The sequence below is a fragment of the Bacillus rossius genome, chromosome 14, assembly GCF_032445375.1.
Source record: "Bacillus rossius redtenbacheri isolate Brsri chromosome 14, Brsri_v3, whole genome shotgun sequence".
In the NCBI taxonomy this organism is placed as follows: Eukaryota; Metazoa; Arthropoda; class Insecta; order Phasmatodea; family Bacillidae; genus Bacillus; species Bacillus rossius.
In genome coordinates, this window is record NC_086341.1 from 1,195,952 (window position 1) to 1,216,631 (window position 20,680).

General features: G+C 41.4%; 1 protein-coding gene across 1 annotated transcript in view; it reads left to right on the plus strand.

Moving 5' to 3' along the window:
- The window catches only part of LOC134538986 (ciliary microtubule inner protein 2B-like), a 39,631-nt gene extending 19,260 nt beyond the window's left edge, over positions 1-20,371 (plus strand). Inside the window, exons 3-5 of the mRNA XM_063380647.1 lie at positions 11,096-11,252; positions 12,996-13,205; positions 15,505-20,371. Of these exons, the coding sequence (XP_063236717.1) occupies positions 11,096-11,252; positions 12,996-13,205; positions 15,505-15,725 (588 nt within the window). The 3' untranslated portion in view covers positions 15,726-20,371. The remainder of the gene's footprint in view (positions 1-11,095; positions 11,253-12,995; positions 13,206-15,504) is intronic.
- The last annotated feature ends 309 nt before the right edge of the window (positions 20,372-20,680 follow it).

The following is a 20,680-nucleotide window of genomic DNA, read 5'->3' on the forward strand; positions in this document are numbered from 1 at the left end:
ACCATATTGTGTGTACTTGTCTTACCATCATGCAAATTCTATTCTAACATGCTACAGTGCAGTAATAATTTATTATTGCTGAGGTGTCCACCATCTTGAAATTTGACCGCCATGTTGAAATCATGTAATTATTTAGTTAGAAATGCGGGAAAAATTCCAATAGTCTCCGAAAAAATCAATTATTAATTTACAAATTGAATCGATGGATCCATGTCCACGGTTAGATTCTTGACCAGTGACAGTTGTAACTAATTATTAAATAAATTTTAAATTCTTTTTTCCGTTACCTTTCGCGGAGTTTATTAATCATAAGTCAATATACCTAACCAAAGAATTAATACAGTGACGATAAGCCTATCATGAAAGTCTAATTTTTGAATAATCTGAATAACCTATAAGCCGTTCATGTACAAAACCGCACATAAAGAACAATTGTCTTCAGTCCATGAGACCGAGTCATGTCATTATCAGACGTATAGGCTAGTCATTTCAGGACCACATGACCTTCGTCGTTAGCTAATTACAGTCATTTAGACCATCATGAAATTTTTATACATACTAAAGGATTAAGCGACCTTGAAAATTATTTTAGTAACACCAAGAGGTTTTGAACTAGTAAATATTCAGTCACTACATATTTTACTACGCGCAATCAACAAAACGGAAGCACTATCAACGAAAAGGCAGCACCACCAACGAAAAGGCAGCACCGACTACGAAAAGGCAGCACATTTGGAAGCACCGACTACGAAAAGGCAGCACATTTTGGAAGCACAATCAATAAAGGCAGCACATTTGGAAGCACCATCAACAAAAAGGCAGCACATTTGGAAGCACCATCAACAAAAAGGAAGCACATTTTGGAAGCACCATCAACGTAAAGGCAGCACATTTGGAAGCACCATCAAAAAAGGAAGCACATTTTGGAAGCACCATCAAAAAGGCAGCACATTTGGAAGCACCATCAACAAAAAGGAAGCACATTTTGGAAGCACCATCATAAAGGCAGCACATTTGGGAAGCACAATCAATAAAGGCAGCACATTTGGAAGCACCATCTACAAAAAGGAAGCACATTTTGGAAGCACCATCAAAAAGGCAGCACATTTGGTAACACAAGTTACGAGAACTAAGTCTTAGTTAGAAATCAGAATGCAAGAAATAAAAACATTAAATTTTTACTTTTAATATTTAATTTATTTCTTAAGATTATACAAATAGAAGTAAAATAAGCCATTATTGTATTTAGCCAGCTTTGCTCAGTTCTTCGAGTATGAAAGATATTTCTTTTATGCACAAATAGTTTCCTGCACAAAGTGAGCCATGTAGAAGTCTTAGCCGGTCAACCAATAAGTTTGGATCTTTCCATGATGTGTAATCAATCTCTTCTACCACCATCTTCCTTGCACCTTTATAAATATTACGATCTCTGGTGTCTTCCGTTTTACCACCAACCTCAGGGTAACTTTCATGTTTGAGACGGTGATCATCACAAGCTTGATCAGATTTATTTAATATATCACGTCGTTTCCACCGTTTCGGTCTCAGGACACCGCCACATTCTTCGATCTTGGCAGCTTTAGGTGTTTCATCATAGTCTATGTCTTTGTCAACAGCCTCAGAGTCACTGTAACATCACACGGAAAAGTTCAGAACTCCAATTCGCTGTGAAACCTTTCTCAAAGACACCTTTCTGCTTGGAGATTCTCACAATGTCACCAACATTAGCTTTATGCTTGCGTGTATCTTTCTTATTCGTGTTGGTGAATACAGTCCCAAGCAGACGATCATCCTTTACATCTGTCGATGGTACATCCTCCATCGAGTACGACGTTAAAGTCGGTAAAGATGCCATCGAAGTCTCAAGTACAGGCAGTTACGCGACTTATGCACCAGAAGAAACAAACTAGGTGATCCGTACACCGTCGACGGCAGTAACAAATTGGGCGTCCTGCTGTCTAGGACTCGTTTTTATACATTAACCGGTTTGAATAATACGCTAGTCAAATCAAGAACAATTTACTAAAATACTAGAGTCAAAAAAACATTAAAAAAATAGAAGTACCATCAACAAAAAAGGCAGCAAATTTGGAAGCACCGACTACGAAAAGGCAGCACATTTGGAAGCACCGACAACGAAAAGGCAGCACATTTGGCAGCACCGACAACGAAAAGGCAGCACATTTGGAAGCACCGACTACGAAAAGGCAGCACATTTGGAAGCACAGACTACGAAAAGGCAGCACATTTGGAAGCACCGACTACGAAAAGGCAGCACATTTGGAAGCACAGACTACGAAAAGGCAGCACATTTGGAAGCACCGACTAAGAAAAGGCAGCACATTCGGCAGCACCGACAACGAAAAGGCAGCACATTTGGCAGCACCGACAACGAAAAGGCAGCACATTCGGCAGCACCGACAACGAAAAGGCAGCACATTTGGCAGCACCGACAACGAAAAGGCAGCACATTTGGAAGCACCGACTACGAAAAGGCAGCACATTTGGAAGCACCGAATACGAAAAGGCAGCACATTTGACAGCACCGACAACGAAAAGGCAGCACATTTGGCAGCACCGACAACGAAAAGGCAGCACATTTGGAAGCACCGACTACGAAAAGGCAGCACATTTGGCAGCACCGACAACGAAAAGGCAGCACATTTGGAAGCACCGACAACGAAAAGGCAGCACATTTGGAAGCACCATCATCGAAAAGGCAGCACATTTGGAAGCTCCATCAACAAAAAAAGGCAAAAAGGAAGCACAAGTTACGAGATCTAAGTCTTAGTTAGAAATCAGAATACAAGAAATAAAAACATTAAATTCTTATAATTTAAATTATTTATTTTATTGCTTTACATTATACAAATGCAAGTAAAACAAGCCATTATTGTATGTAGCCAGCATTCCTCAGTTCCTTGAGTATGAAGGATATTTCTTTGATGCACGAATAGTTTCCTGCACAAAGCGAACCATGTAAAAGTCTTAGCCGGTCAACCAATATGTTTGGATCTTTCCATGATGTGTAATCAATCTCTTCTACCACCATCTTCCTTGCACCTTTATAAATATTACGATCTCTGGTGTCTTCCGTTTTACCACCAACCTCAGGGTAACTTTCATGTTTGAGACGGTGATCATCACAAGCTTGATCAGATTTATTTAATATATCACGTCGTTTCCACCGTTTCGGTCTCAGGACACTGCCACATTCTTCGATCTTGGCAGCTTTAGGTGTTTCATCATAGTCTATGTCTTTGTCAACAGCCTCAGAGTCACTGTAACAATCACCGTAGAAGGAATCGTCTTCACCCAATTTACCGTAATAATTCGATGTTGATGATGTTGAAGTGTCTTCTTCGTCTTCATGCTTCCTTTTTAGGAGTCCATCATTTTTACAAAGTAGGAAAGATCTACTTGAATTCGGCTGGAATATATTCTCACTTTTCACGTTAAGGATTCTTTCATTGTCTTCATTCTTCCGTAAATCATCAACCTCCTTCAATTTAAGTTCTTTGTCGAGATCGGAAGAGCCAAGAAAATTATTGTCGTAATGCAGATCACTCTTCCTTAGGATGGTAGATTCATCGTTGTCCTCTAGCTTGTACGCAGGCTTGGCGCTACAAGTTCTGCCATGTCTTTTTAGGCTCTCTCCCCGCGTAAACGACTTGCTACATCGAACACAACTTATCATATTACGCAGTGGATTTTTAACACAGTCATTCTTCTCGTGTTGTCTTTTATTCTTCCTCAAGATAAACTCTTTACCGCAAAACTTACACCTATGTTCTTTCGATACAGCGTCAGATCCCAAATCAGAATTCATATTAGTTACTGAGACTAATGCCAGATACCAATTGAGTGTTTTAAATTAGATCCAATACTTAAATAGAAATTTTTTCATATTTCATCAGCGAGAATTAATATATCTCATGCAAAAGTACTTTATGCATGTAGTTCTGCTTTTCAACAACAGATGTCGCCACATGTTGCTTGCAGGTAAATAATATTTAGTTCTTTTATGCAGGGTGCGGGATGCTCACTAACGATCGCAAAAGAAGGATGGCTTCGCTAGACTCCAAGGAAAAGGAAGTTCGTCTTGCATGTTGGTGCTCCACAGATGTCTCATGGCATAATATTAATTTGACTGAGTAATGATATGTGTTAATTCCACCTTATAAAAATATTGCAAGTTTTGATTTAGTAGCAGAAATTATCGAATTAAATGTAACTCCAAATAAAATGACATGTCTCATTAGACAAAAAAAATCCATGCAGAGAGCGGTTTCTCAGAATAGTCAGAAACACTTGAAGAAACCACAGGAATGATTGCAAGAACACGGGAAAACCCATCAAAATATTGACAAGAATAATCAGGAGCACACGGAGAAAACCATCAAAATATTGACAAGAATATTCAGGAGCACACGGAGAAAACCACCATAATATTAACAATAATAATCGGAAGCACACGGAGAAAACCACAATAATATCGACAAGAATAATCGGAAGCACACAGAGAAAACCACCACAAGTTTTCTTTGATATCATAAAAATACAGAAAAAAAATATTTAAAAATAAAAATAAATTAATAAAACAATTTATTTTTATTTTTAAATATTTTTTTTCTGTATTTTTATGATATCAAAGAAAACTTGTGGTGGTTTTCTCTGTGTGCTTCCGATTATTCTTGTCGATATTATTGTGGTTTTCTCCGTGTGCTTCCGATTATTATTGTTAATATTATGGTGGTTTTCTCCGTGTGCTCCTGAATATTCTTGTCAATATTTTGATGGTTTTCTCCGTGTGCTCCTGATTATTCTTGTCAATATTTTGATGGGTTTTCCCGTGTTCTTGCAATCATTCCTGTGGTTTCTTCAAGTGTTTCTGACTATTCTGAGAAACCGCTCTCTGCATGGATTTTTTTTGTCTAATGAGACATGTCATTTTATTTGGAGTTACATTTAATTCGATAATTTCTGCTACTAAATCAAAACTTGCAATATTTTTATAAGGTGGAATTAACACATATCATTACTCAGTCAAATTAATATTATGCCATGAGACATCTGTGGAGCACCAACATGCAAGACGAACTTCCTTTTCCTTGGAGTCTAGCGAAGCCATCCTTCTTTTGCGATCGTTAGTGAGCATCCCGCACCCTGCATAAAAGAACTAAATATTATTTACCTGCAAGCAACATGTGGCGACATCTGTTGTTGAAAAGCAGAACTACATGCATAAAGTACTTTTGCATGAGATATATTAATTCTCGCTGATGAAATATGAAAAAATTTCTATTTAAGTATTGGATCTAATTTAAAACACTCAATTGGTATCTGGCATTAGTCTCAGTAACTAATATGAATTCTGATTTGGGATCTGACGCTGTATCGAAAGAACATAGGTGTAAGTTTTGCGGTAAAGAGTTTATCTTGAGAAAGAATAAAAGACAACACGAGAAGAATGACTGTGTTAAAAATCCACTGCGTAATATGATAAGTTGTGTTCGATGTAGCAAGTCGTTTACGCGGGGAGAGAGCCTAAAAAGACATGGCAGAACTTGTAGCGCCAAGCCTGCGTACAAGCTAGAGGACAACGATGAATCTACCATCCTAAGGAAGAGTGATCTGCATTACGACAATAATTTTCTTGGCTCTTCCGATCTCGACAAAGAACTTAAATTGAAGGAGGTTGATGATTTACGGAAGAATGAAGACAATGAAAGAATCCTTAACGTGAAAAGTGAGAATATATTCCAGCCGAATTCAAGTAGATCTTTCCTACTTTGTAAAAATGATGGACTCCTAAAAAGGAAGCATGAAGACGAAGAAGACACTTCAACATCATCAACATCGAATTATTACGGTAAATTGGGTGAAGACGATTCCTTCTACGGTGATTGTTACAGTGACTCTGAGGCTGTTGACAAAGACATAGACTATGATGAAACACCTAAAGCTGCCAAGATCGAAGAATGTGGCAGTGTCCTGAGACCGAAACGGTGGAAACGACGTGATATATTAAATAAATCTGATCAAGCTTGTGATGATCACCGTCTCAAACATGAAAGTTACCCTGAGGTTGGTGGTAAAACGGAAGACACCAGAGATCGTAATATTTATAAAGGTGCAAGGAAGATGGTGGTAGAAGAGATTGATTACACATCATGGAAAGATCCAAACATATTGGTTGACCGGCTAAGACTTTTACATGGTTCGCTTTGTGCAGGAAACTATTCGTGCATCAAAGAAATATCCTTCATACTCAAGGAACTGAGGAATGCTGGCTACATACAATAATGGCTTGTTTTACTTGCATTTGTATAATGTAAAGCAATAAAATAAATAATTTAAATTATAAGAATTTAATGTTTTTATTTCTTGTATTCTGATTTCTAACTAAGACTTAGATCTCGTAACTTGTGCTTCCTTTTTGCCTTTTTTTGTTGATGGAGCTTCCAAATGTGCTGCCTTTTCGATGATGGTGCTTCCAAATGTGCTGCCTTTTCGTTGTCGGTGCTTCCAAATGTGCTGCCTTTTCGTTGTCGGTGCTGCCAAATGTGCTGCCTTTTCGTAGTCGGTGCTTCCAAATGTGCTGCCTTTTCGTTGTCGGTGCTGCCAAATGTGCTGCCTTTTCGTTGTCGGTGCTGTCAAATGTGCTGCCTTTTCGTATTCGGTGCTTCCAAATGTGCTGCCTTTTCGTAGTCGGTGCTTCCAAATGTGCTGCCTTTTCGTTGTCGGTGCTGCCAAATGTGCTGCCTTTTCGTTGTCGGTGCTGCCGAATGTGCTGCCTTTTCGTTGTCGGTGCTGCCAAATGTGCTGCCTTTTCGTTGTCGGTGCTGCCGAATGTGCTGCCTTTTCTTAGTCGGTGCTTCCAAATGTGCTGCCTTTTCGTAGTCTGTGCTTCCAAATGTGCTGCCTTTTCGTAGTCGGTGCTTCCATATGTGCTGCCTTTTCGTAGTCTGTGCTTCCAAATGTGCTGCCTTTTCGTAGTCGGTGCTTCCAAATGTGCTGCCTTTTCGTTGTCGGTGCTGCCAAATGTGCTGCCTTTTCGTTGTCGGTGCTTCCAAATGTGCTGCCTTTTCGTAGTCGGTGCTTCCAAATTTGCTGCCTTTTTTGTTGATGGTACTTCTATTTTTTTAATGTTTTTTTGACTCTAGTATTTTAGTAAATTGTTCTTGATTTGACTAGCGTATTATTCAAACCGGTTAATGTATAAAAACGAGTCCTAGACAGCAGGACGCCCAATTTGTTACTGCCGTCGACGGTGTACGGATCACCTAGTTTGTTTCTTCTGGTGCATAAGTCGCGTAACTGCCTGTACTTGAGACTTCGATGGCATCTTTACCGACTTTAACGTCGTACTCGATGGAGGATGTACCATCGACAGATGTAAAGGATGATCGTCTGCTTGGGACTGTATTCACCAACACGAATAAGAAAGATACACGCAAGCATAAAGCTAATGTTGGTGACATTGTGAGAATCTCCAAGCAGAAAGGTGTCTTTGAGAAAGGTTTCACAGCGAATTGGAGTTCTGAACTTTTCCGTGTGATGTTACAGTGACTCTGAGGCTGTTGACAAAGACATAGACTATGATGAAACACCTAAAGCTGCCAAGATCGAAGAATGTGGCGGTGTCCTGAGACCGAAACGGTGGAAACGACGTGATATATTAAATAAATCTGATCAAGCTTGTGATGATCACCGTCTCAAACATGAAAGTTACCCTGAGGTTGGTGGTAAAACGGAAGACACCAGAGATCGTAATATTTATAAAGGTGCAAGGAAGATGGTGGTAGAAGAGATTGATTACACATCATGGAAAGATCCAAACTTATTGGTTGACCGGCTAAGACTTCTACATGGCTCACTTTGTGCAGGAAACTATTTGTGCATAAAAGAAATATCTTTCATACTCGAAGAACTGAGCAAAGCTGGCTAAATACAATAATGGCTTATTTTACTTCTATTTGTATAATCTTAAGAAATAAATTAAATATTAAAAGTAAAAATTTAATGTTTTTATTTCTTGCATTCTGATTTCTAACTAAGACTTAGTTCTCGTAACTTGTGTTACCAAATGTGCTGCCTTTTTGATGGTGCTTCCAAAATGTGCTTCCTTTTTGTAGATGGTGCTTCCAAATGTGCTGCCTTTATTGATTGTGCTTCCCAAATGTGCTGCCTTTATGATGGTGCTTCCAAAATGTGCTTCCTTTTTGTTGATGGTGCTTCCAAATGTGCTGCCTTTTTGATGGTGCTTCCAAAATGTGCTTCCTTTTTTGATGGTGCTTCCAAATGTGCTGCCTTTACGTTGATGGTGCTTCCAAAATGTGCTTCCTTTTTGTTGATGGTGCTTCCAAATGTGCTGCCTTTTTGTTGATGGTGCTTCCAAATGTGCTGCCTTTATTGATTGTGCTTCCAAAATGTGCTGCCTTTTCGTAGTCGGTGCTTCCAAATGTGCTGCCTTTTCGTAGTCGGTGCTGCCTTTTCGTTGGTGGTGCTGCCTTTTCGTTGATAGTGCTTCCGTTTTGTTGATTGCGCGTAGTAAAATATGTAGTGACTGAATATTTACTAGTTCAAAACCTCTTGGTGTTACTAAAATAATTTTCAAGGTCGCTTAATCCTTTAGTATGTATAAAAATTTCATGATGGTCTAAATGACTGTAATTAGCTAACGACGAAGGTCATGTGGTCCTGAAATGACTAGCCTATACGTCTGATAATGACATGACTCGGTCTCATGGACTGAAGACAATTGTTCTTTATGTGCGGTTTTGTACATGAACGGCTTATAGGTTATTCAGATTATTCAAAAATTAGACTTTCATGATAGGCTTATCGTCACTGTATTAATTCTTTGGTTAGGTATATTGACTTATGATTAATAAACTCCGCGAAAGGTAACGGAAAAAAGAATTTAAAATTTATTTAATAATTAGTTACAACTGTCACTGGTCAAGAATCTAACCGTGGACATGGATCCATCGATTCAATTTGTAAATTAATAATTGATTTTTTCGGAGACTATTGGAATTTTTCCCGCATTTCTAACTAAATAATTACATGATTTCAACATGGCGGTCAAATTTCAAGATGGTGGACACCTCAGCAATAATAAATTATTACTGCACTGTAGCATGTTAGAATAGAATTTGCATGATGGTAAGACAAGTACACACAATATGGTGACCTCCAGCAGACGAAAACATGATGGTGGCAATGACCGCTAGCATGTACTGAACATAAAATGACGGATCCGTGATGGACATCAAGGTCAAAGTCAAAGATCAATGTCGAGGTCAAATTTCAAGGTTAAGGTTAAATTTCAAGGTCAAGGTCAAAGGTCAAGGTCAAGGTCAAAGGTGTGGTGACGTCATACCAGCTGATGGTAAATACCTTGTTATTGGTGGAGGTAGGTCAGTCTGAAGGTGGCTTCTGTGGAGGAAGGATCTGTTGATTTTATATTTTTTGCCCTCGCCGGTTTCGAATCAAGGACGGGAATCGATATAAACAGAATTCTATTAAGTTAATTTTTTGATGAATTTTGAACTTTTTTTTCATTAAAATCGTATAATAAATAAAGATTTTCAAGATGGTGTCTAAATTTAAAGATGGCGACCATAACGATAATTGTAACATTAATAGGACCCAATATGGCGGTCTTAACGAAAAGTGTAAGAATGATATGGTACTCAACCAAGATGGCGGGTGTAACGAAATATGCAACATTTATATAATCCAAGATGTCGACCGTAACAATAACTGCAACAGTGGTTTTTAAGATTTTTATTTAATTCGATTATTTAATTTTTTTAATGATTTTTAAAATTTTTCCCGATTTTCTAACATAAAAATTGCGGATTTTCAATATGGCGACCGTAACGAAAATTGCAATGGTGACGACATGATTCGAAGTTGGTGGAAATTACTAGAAATACAAAATGGCAAATGGATTAGCATGGATTAACATATGGATTAGCATAGATTGACATACGGATTAGCATAGATTGGCATACAGGTTAGCATAGATTGGTATACGAATTAGCATAGATTGGCATACGGATTGGCATAGATTGACATGGATTAGCATAGATTGGCATGGATTAGGTTAGGTTAGCATAGATTAGCATATGGATTAGGTTAGGTTAGGTTAGGTTAGCATAGATTAGCATATGGATTAGGTTAGGTTAGTTTAGTTTAGTTTAGTTTAGGTTAGGTTAGGTTTGCATAGATTAGCATATGGATTAGGTTAGGTTAGGTTAGGTTAGTTTAGTTTAGGTTAGGTTAGGTTAGGTTTGCATAGATTAGCATATGGATTAGGTTAGGTTAGTTTAGTTTAGTTTAGTTTAGGTTAGGTTAGGTTAGCATAGATTAGCATATGGATTAGGTTAGGTTAGGTTAGGTTAGGTTAGGTTAGGTTAGGTTAGGCGTGCGAAGGAAGTACCTACGGGCTCCGACCAACAGCGCTTCTCTGCTGTGAAGTATTAGGAGATCAGAACTTGAGAGGAGGTAGTAATAAAAACTTGCCGGTGCCGTTGCGCGTCGTGGAAGTAGAGCGCGCCAAAACACACGGTTGCCTGGCCGTATGTATCCGGCGTTCATAACACGTGTAGAAGTAGGCTTATATTCGTTACCTCCTGGCTGTTTATTACCGCCTAATACTTTTCATAGCGAGACGTCCTGGCGAGCTGGTCTGTCCATCGTAACGGGACATTTTTTCGTGCGTACATGGCTGATGAACGTAACGGGACATTTTTTCGTGCGTACATGGCTGATGAACGTAACGGGACACTTTTTCGTGCGTGTATGGCCGGCGGAAGTGACGTAATCCAACATGGGTGATGAAGCGAAGCCTTAAGGTGTCTGGATCGGATCCCCGGATCCCCCTCCCCCCTCCCCTGCCCTCATACATACTTTATATACCTACTTGTTAAACATGTTATATCAGCTGTTATGTGTCGTGCTGCGCCGCCCTAAGCTACTTGGCGCCCTGGGCGGTTGCCTAGTTCGCCTACATGGACGCGCCGGCCCTGTGTGCAATGTAAAGATGAGACATGCCTCGTGGTTGTTTGTGATCTGCTTGCAGGAGTTCGAGCAGCAGGCGGGGGCGCGGCGAGAGGCGTACCGCCTGCATGATCCCCAGGGGGCGCTGCTGACCCCAGTGCGCCGGTCCCAGGGCCAGCAGGAGGACCCGGGACAGCCCGTGAGACAGCGAGGCCGGCCCTACGTGCTGGGCTACACGGGTAACACATGCCCCAGCGCTCTGCCCGGCCTTGCCGTCGTTCATCATTCAGCCGTGGAAACATTTTCAGCCAGGGGTGCCCACAAGGGGGGGGGGGGGGGGGGGGGGGTAACGACGCAGACTGCGTCATTAAAATTTCAGGGGGGGGGGGGGGGGTGTATATATTATTTACATAATTATAGCTTATAATGTGAAAATACGTTTCTGGTGCTTTGATAATTGAAAGGGATATTGTAAATCAAATTGGCAACCCCGCACTTTCCTCAACAAAAGCAGTTTGGCATCTGTCGGTTCAGGATGGAAATATTACCTGATATGACCAAACTTATTATTAGAAAATCAGTTTTAATTAAAGCAAAATATGATAAAATATAATACTAAAAAAGTATAATATTATAAAATAATTTAGTAAATCATTGAGAAAATGGCATAAAAAATTTCGGGGGGGGGGGGGGGGGCGCATCATTAGGTTAGGGGGGAAAGGGTAAGTCATAGTGTTTGGGGGGGGGGGGGCACCTCTGAATACTGGCTACACTTATGGTAAATGTGTAAACAAAATCACATGTAGTTACACGCACTAGTACACGATATCTCAAAAGACGTGAATTAAAATTTTGGTGACCGTAATTTTTGATAGTTACTAATATCATCATCAAAATTTAAGTGCCAAGTTGGCTTAAAAAAGTTTTTTTTTTCCTAAAGTATTTATTTTTAATAATATTGTGTTAGGTCCTCGCTAAAAGTAAATGGTCCAGGGTTTGTTCTGTCACTCTTCATGCCCCTTGAGCAATGACGTCGAAGCTCCAGCAACCACTGAACAGTTAATGTGCCGGTGAAATTAACTTGACTCAGTTGTTGGTCGAATATCAACGAATTTGTTTCACTTACAACTGAGATATTTTTATTTTATTTTTACTTTCGTGTCCCAAGCACTTGGAGTTGTGGCTGATTTGTTTCGTAATTATTTAAATCGAAGATGCAGTTCAAAATGTTTGTGCCGTCGTCTGTGTTAAAGATATGGTGAGGGGAGGAATAGGAACATAATTTTTATTACAACAATTTTTAGGCCATAATAGGGCCTAATAATAATGTATTTTATTAATTTTCAAAATTTGGTTTTGTTCATGCAAAGAATGCAGTTTAATGAAATACCGGAATTTAATAGTGACTGGCTACTACATACAGTTTTGCCTGAGAAGTCACTGGTGTTTAGTTTTGAATATATTTTCTGGGAACGACTAGATTTTACTGTAAAAATACTGTTAATAGCCTGGATGTACTAGTCCACAGAGTGTTTGTCTGTTCGTAAGTTGAAGTGGTTAGTAAAGCAAACTTTAGCTGTATGAAGGCTGATGCATGAAATCAACTGTCTAGAAATAATAGTTAAAAATGCCACCAGTTATTTAAAAAAAAAAAGTTTGAAAACACCTTATCAAGAAATCAGCATTTAACTTCGATATAAAAAAAATTGCTCTAGATGGGAAATGAGGTTCTCATTTTTACTTTATTTTCTTAATATGATAAATATTGCACACACCCTATCTCTAACAATTGACCGCAATTGTCAACCGACACTAAGTTATGGTCGTGGAAAATCTTTTGATAACCGATTTTCTTAATAAAAAATTATTAATAATAAACTGAAGGAATTTGTATGTCATGAAAATGGATGAAACCAATGTAGATACTCCCAGTTGCATGTATGAACTCCTCGAGCTCAGCTGCAGGAACCGGATGCTGGCAGGGTTCATCCCAGGGCTGCACTTCCGCTACGGCAAGTCGTTCCGGCGCGCGGCCGACGACAGCGTGATGGAGTTCAACCGCCGCGCAGAGGAGGAGGAGCACAGGCGCAGGAACCAGAGGTCTCGCAGCGCGCCCAAGACTCCGTCCATCCGCTCACGCGACGAGGTGAAGAGGGCTCTGGAGCAGTTCCAGCAGCAGCGCAGATACCCAGGTGAGCATCCTGCCCACCAGTGCCCACCTCTAGGTGCAGAGGGCTCTGGAGCAGTTCCAGCAGCAGCGCAGATACCCAGGTGAGCATCCTGCCCACCAGTGCCCACCTCTAGGTGCAGAGGGCTCTGGAGCAGTTCCAGCAGCAGCGCAGATACCCAGGTGAGCATCCTGCCCACCAGTGCCCACCTCTAGGTGCAGAGGGCTCTGGAGCAGTTCCAGCAGCAGCGCAGATACCCAGGTGAGCATCCTGCCCACCAGTGCCCACCTCTAGGTGCAGAGGGCTCTGGAGCAGTTCCAGCAGCAGCGCAGATACCCAGGTGAGCATCCTGCCCACCAGTGCCCACCTCTAGGTGCAGAGGGCTCTGGAGCAGTTCCAGCAGCAGCGCAGATACCCAGGTGAGCATCCTGCCCACCAGTGCCCACCTCTAGGTGCAGAGGGCTCTGGAGCAGTTCCAGCAGCAGCGCAGATACCCAGGTGAGCATCCTGCCCACCAGTGCCCACCTCTAGGTGCAGAGGGCTCTGGAGCAGTTCCAGCAGCAGCGCAGATACCCAGGTGAGCATCCTGCCCACCAGTGCCCACCTCTAGGTGCAGAGGGCTCTGGAGCAGTTCCAGCAGCAGCGCAGATACCCAGGTGAGCATCCTGCCCACCAGTGCCCACCTCTAGGTGCAGAGGGCTCTGGAGCAGTTCCAGCAGCAGCGCAGATACCCAGGTGAGCATCCTGCCCACCAGTGCCCACCTCTAGGTGCAGGGCTCTGGAGCAGTTCCAGCAGCAGCGCAGATACCCAGGTGAGCATCCTGCCCACCAGTGCCCACCTCTAGGTGCAGGGCTCTGGAGCAGTTCCAGCAGCAGCGCAGATACCCAGGTGAGCATCCTGCCCACCAGTGCCCACCTCTAGGTGCAGAGGGCTCTGGAGCAGTTCCAGCAGCAGCGCAGATACCCAGGTGAGCATCCTGCCCACCAGTGCCCACCTCTAGGTGCAGGGCTCTGGAGCAGTTCCAGCAGCAGCGCAGATACCCAGGTGAGCATCCTGCCCACCAGTGCCCACCTCTAGGTGCAGGGCTCTGGAGCAGTTCCAGCAGCAGCGCAGATACCCAGGTGAGCATCCTGCCCACCAGTGCCCACCTCTAGGTGCAGAGGGCTCTGGAGCAGTTCCAGCAGCAGCGCAGATACCCAGGTGAGCATCCTGCCCACCAGTGCCCACCTCTAGGTGCAGGGCTCTGGAGCAGTTCCAGCAGCAGCGCAGATACCCAGGTGAGCATCCTGCCCACCAGTGCCCACCTCTAGGTGCAGGGCTCTGGAGCAGTTCCAGCAGCAGCGCAGATACCCAGGTGAGCATCCTGCCCACCAGTGCCCACCTCTAGGTGCAGGGCTCTGGAGCAGTTCCAGCAGCTGCGCAGATACCCAGGTGAGCATCCTGCCCACCAGTGCCCACCTCTAGGTGCAGGGCTCTGGAGCTGTTCCAGCAGCTGCGCAGATACCCAGGTGAGCATCCTGCCCACCAGTGCCCACCTCTAGGTGCAGGGCTCTGGAGCAGTTCCAGCAGCAGCGCAGATACCCAGGTGAGCATCCTGCCCACCAGTGGCAAAATTTCTAAACAATTATTTATTAAATACTGTCTGATAGCAGTAAATTATTTTTACAGTTCCGAATTAATGTTTATTTAATATGTGGTTAGAAAATTTGTGACAGAATATCAAATGCAAGGATGCTATAGGAACTGACCCGTTAATAAATATTACCGACAAGATAATGAATTAATTGACTCGGTATATGAGACCAAGACTTAAGGGCTAGTATGTGTGTTCCAAAAAAAAAAAAAAATCTGGCGGTTTTTTTGAAAGAGAAGCAATTGGCTTATTTGGTCGGGCCATTCTGGATTTTTGCCTCCATATACAATTTCTGGGATTGTTGTGGGGATAATACATATGTACCTGAGAGAAATATAGACGGTGAATTGTACCTGAGAGAAACATAGACGGTGAATTAACACTCACATAGTCTCAAAGTATTTTTGCCTCGGCGGGTTGTACTTATACATGACTATTAATCCTGCCATGAGTTCATTGTCCTCCCGGTGATTGTTCCTGCCGTGTCGAGCGGGGTGGAGTGTTGCGTTCAGCCTTCGTGATGAGACATCGCCCACGGCGTGTTAGAACTTGAGACGGACTGTTGAACCCTGCAGCGGCCAATATTTGTCTCTAGAATATTTGACGATATTGTTGGTGGGGAAGTATTGGATGGAAAATGACTTCCGATTATCTCCGTGATGAAGGGACGGCCTCTCTCTGTCCCACAGAGGAGCACCGCATCTCGCCCGAGTTCCCGCCCATCGCCGGCTACACGGGGCACATCCCGCGCCTGCGCGTCACCGAGGCGTCGCTCAGCCAGCGCTTCAGCACGGCGGCGCGCCTGGGCCTGGCGCTCATGCGGCGCGAGAGGGAGCAGCGCGCTGGGGCGTGCGGGGGCGAGGCCCCGGGAGTGAGGGCGCCCCTGCTGCAGGCCGTGCCCCCCGTGTAGCCCCCCTGCCTCCTCTCTGCTCCCTCGTCCGCTGGAGGAGCCAGGGCTCTCAGGCGGTCTCAAGATCTTCGCGCGCGATATCCACATTCCACCACCTGTCTGCCCCATGTCTTGTGCGATTGGACCGTCATCACTCAGTAGACGACCTCGAGCCAATGGCAGCCATTTGTACCAGGGGCGCAACAACTAAATTTCCAAAAGGGGTGGGGGGGGCAATATACCTTTTTTATAAAGAATCATCGATCCCCCCTATGGAAGCGGGGGTTCCCCCGGGAAAATTTGTATTTCATGGTGGAAAATGGTGCTATTTAAGCAGTTTAATTATTTAAAAATTGATTACATAGCACTTTCTTTGCCCCCGTTTGCCCCCACTTCAAGGTTTCATAGGGGGGGGGGGAAATACCCTTGCCCCCCCCCCCCCCTGTTGTTGCGCCCCTGATTTGTACGGAGATGACTTCTCACACAATTGCGACGTCCTAAACATGTGTCCGACAAGACACTAATCTCTGACTGGTCCACGAGACCCTCTGACGTCAAGCGAGGCATGTTTGATGGTCCGAATACATTGGTCAACTTGAACTTTTTGTTCTCAGAAGAAGAACACTCATTATATTTGCTGTTTCTAGTCCCAGTTTCAAAAGATAAAAAAAAACATAACGGACATTAGAGTTTACTATTGACTTGCAGAATAAATAAATATTATTGACCTCCCACAAATTTCACAAGTTAACTAAATTTTCAAAACTTAGCTGCATACACATTTACAAAGCATGAAAATAGAAAACAAAAACGATCAAAAAACAATGATATTGGCGCTCTATATTCACTGCCCTTTGGTGACTATTTTAGAAATCAGTAGGTTTGGAAATCAGACATCGCAACAGTAGACAGGGCAGTTTTCCATGCGACAATGTGACGTCACTCACGTTAGGATAAGGCCATGGACCGCCCACAGGTTCGCACTGTTGTGAACGGGCCTTGAACTGTTGAATATTTCTACAAGGTTGAGCTGCGTCCTTGTGATGAGCGCAGACATCGCAGAAAGCTCAGGAAGGTCATGTTTATATGTGCGATCAAGGGCCCGCCTCGTCAGGGGTGTGTCTGTGGTGAGGTGGGATGACAGAGCGACGCTCGCTGGTGCTTCCAGCGCGGTGTTCAGGGGCGAAGCCAGGGGGGGGGGGGGGTTAGGTGTTCAACCCCCCCCCCCCCCCCCTTAGCACCAAATCTTTAATTAATTTCTTATTCATCACTCAAACAAATTTAATATTAAAATTAATAAAAAATTTTTACCATTACAGTATTTAAATATAAGTACCGGAAACTGCTAAAATAGCACTATTTTACACCTTAAAATCCAAATTTTCCCGGGGGAGGACCCCCGGGCCCCCGCTTTAATACAAGGGGCCATGCTTTTTAACACCCCCCATACACAAATCCTGGCTACGCCACTGGTGGTGTTGCCTCTAGGCGCATGACAAACTATGATATTTGAGGGGTAACAGTAACAATTATCAGATAAATAAACATAATGGTATAATCAAAAACCCTTGAGTGTTTTCAAGAACCTGTACCAGGTGTTTCATGCCTAATACATAGTCTTGAAACACACGTTTTGTCATGTTCACTCTTATAATAATACAGTTAAAGAACAAAGTGCGGAAACAGGACTAACCATTTGCTCTCGGCATATTCTTAAATGCTTTTAGTAAACAAATTCTAGAGCTCAATACTTTCAGAATGGTAGGGACTTAAGTTGTTCATTTAAAAAAAAATAGTTTAAACAAAAAAAAAGTGTGACCATGGAACAGTGTTTTTTAATTTTCCCTGATAAAATGACAGAAACAGGCTATGACAGTTAACTTGGTACGGGTTTAAAAAAAAAAAAAAAAAACATGGAGCCTGAAGTGAACAAATCCAAGGCCTCCATGTATACGTGGTCCAACTTGATCTCGATCCCAACAATCTAGCATCACTCAGACCTGTGAGCACCGAGTCGGTAGTCAGGAGGTTCGGAACCCACTGCAATCTCGGCTTAAGCCCCTGTGCATGGCGGTGTGACCAACATAGCACCTCGCCTGCTAGAAATAAAGTGAGGGCCAGTGGATTGCAACACTTGGAATCATAACTCATCGCGGGACCGAGAGCTAACAAGTAGATCTGAACTTGACTGACTCACAAAGCAATAATCATCGGAGATAGATGAGCCTTGCCTTACACCCGATGCCACGATAGTTCACCGCTCTGCATGTACATCCTAGCGCAGCTAAATGTTTCCACACCGTCAACTACAGAGCACGCATTGTTTCAGAGAGCTGTACAGCTGTTAGTTTAGTCTTTCACAAGTGTCCTACCGTTCATGTAGGCGTTGTCATGTGTGATGTCTGATGAGTACATCTGTGGAGTCACGATTATGTCGTGGACTCTTTTCACGTCTTGCCTATGTATAATCCGTCCTTTTTTACAATGCCCATTGTTTGATAACAAGGCGAGTTACGCATCTTTGGATAATCACTTCCTCTCTGTGTTTATAACTGTCTCAGGGACGTTCATCAAGAGAACTGTAGTCCAATCTCCAATCAGCAACAAGATGCAGATGTTTATGGATTTTTTTCACATGTATATTTTGCTATCCAATGAATCAGTGATATAATCGTGGCTCTATTTATGTGGAATCTCGTGTCTTTAATGGAGCCATTAAATACTGGTAGATTTCCTTCTCAGATTTTACCATACCGCAGAGTACCTGTCTTAAATGAGCACCATAGGGTCATGGATTCTACTTTTGCTGATTGCACGCAACTGCATGAATTCATATCATTCTTAGTGGTTGAAAGCTATTGACTTCATATTACTGCCCTTCTTTCTGAAAATATTTGCCAGTTATACTTAGCATTTGCAATTTTTGTACAATTATTGCCACAAAATTTCACATTTATATAAATTTCTTTAGATACTGTGATTTTTATTGATTTAAGTACTTTATGTTAAATTTCTGTAGACGTTTCAAAATATGCTATCTCTAAAACCATGTTCAATTACATTGCATCAGTGTTAAATGCCATCCATAATATTTCTTCAAAACATGTATGTACAATTTTGATAATTAGGTCATATGTATATTCTATTTTGTTAACAAAACACAAGTAAATCCATGGTTTCGTAGCAATCTGTATAACTTGTTTGAAAATTACATATGTAAATTATAAAGTAATGATAAAATAGTGAGAAAAATGTTTGTATATGTAAAATGTTCCGTGACACTTCAGTTTATTGTCAGAGTAGTTTAGAGGTTTGTTAAATTATTTTGATTAATGGTGCACAGTTCATAAGTGTGACATTTAGCTGCTTGGATTCTGTTTATAAGTAAAAACACTTATAATTTATTTTTGTAATTTATTAATAAATTGTAATAAAATCTACACTACAGTTTTGTTCATAAGTTCCCTCTGACATATAACTGAATTACTTTACGACATCACTTCTGTTACAGATGCAACTATTTAAATTTTTATTTTTTATTTAAATAAAATTAAAATTTATTTCATTATGTGTCATCACAAAATGTATTTTAAATACTTTATTTTCTACTAATGTCCTATATGTTGTTTTTCTTATGAAAACCAAATGGGAAATGCATAAATTTTGTACTGTTCATTGGCAATTTAATTTTAAATATTGCTAACATAAAGCTAGGGTTTGCTTCTTTGCGTTTATTTTTTTCATACAGTTAAATCTGCACGCTTTTGCGCTGAAATATTTGTTGGGATATCATATGTGCTGTGATTCAAAGATAAATAGTCTTTTATCCACATTTTAATTTTGTTTCTTGTGATTAGATAGCTGTCAAAAAAATGAAGCTAGATTAACAGTAATTTATTCAACTAATTTTTTATTTGAAGTAGTTAAATTGTTAAGGAGTTTGGATTGGTCACCTAATTTTTCTATACACTGATGTATTACAAAATACATCTACATGAATGTGTTTAGTCATAACCGGCAAAAATTAAAACAATTTCACTATTTTTTTGTACTGGTTAAAACCACAGAACTACTTAAAAATTATGCTACGCCTCATAAGTGCACTTATTTTTCCGTTGAGTAAGGCCGATGGATATTTGCTGCAAAGTGGACAGGTTTAGTAAATTGTTCCAGTTAACTGTGACTACCCACGCCATGCAGTAGTTCTTGTTTCCGAGCCACGCCTGTGTGGTGTACCTGCCTGGAAAACAAATATAGCTCCTTCGTCTCTTTCCACATGAAGATATAATTCCGAGTGTTTGCAGAGAGATACAAGGACGCATTCTTAACTCGAAAACTACAAAAGTTCCCTGCCCTGTTCGGTAGCATTATTGTGAAAACAGCTGTATATTTCTGAAAATGTTTTGAAAATATGTACAAACCATGTACCTACCTGCTTCAATGTCAATATTTCATAGAAAAACATTGTAAATGATTATTCTTTAAGACAATCTTGTTGTGAATGGAGATAAAAAAAACGGCATTGCAAAAAAATAATCTTTCGCACGTTTTAAATAAATGCCTAATATACTTACGTGGAAATATATGACATAAACAAGTGTTATTTCATGGAAAGTGGAACAATAATGTAATATATGTTCAATAAAATCTTGTTTAATAACAGTGTGAATTTATTAAGTTTAATTTTTACCACTTAATATATACACTTCCTTGGGAGATTAAAATGTATACAAGAGTATTTATTTAGTACCATGTTGATGAGTTGCCGATGGACAGTATTCCCATGACTGCGCTCGAAACCATTCCACTGCCTCCTGTTTCTCCACTTCCCGTGTCCAGCATTCATGGTTTCATTCTACGTCTTGCTGTCCCCATTTTCCATTTACTTTGTACTTCAGCAAACATGTCCTCTCATCCTGTTCATTATCCGTTCTTCTTCCTGTACTCTAAAGTTTATATCATATTGCCACTTTTAA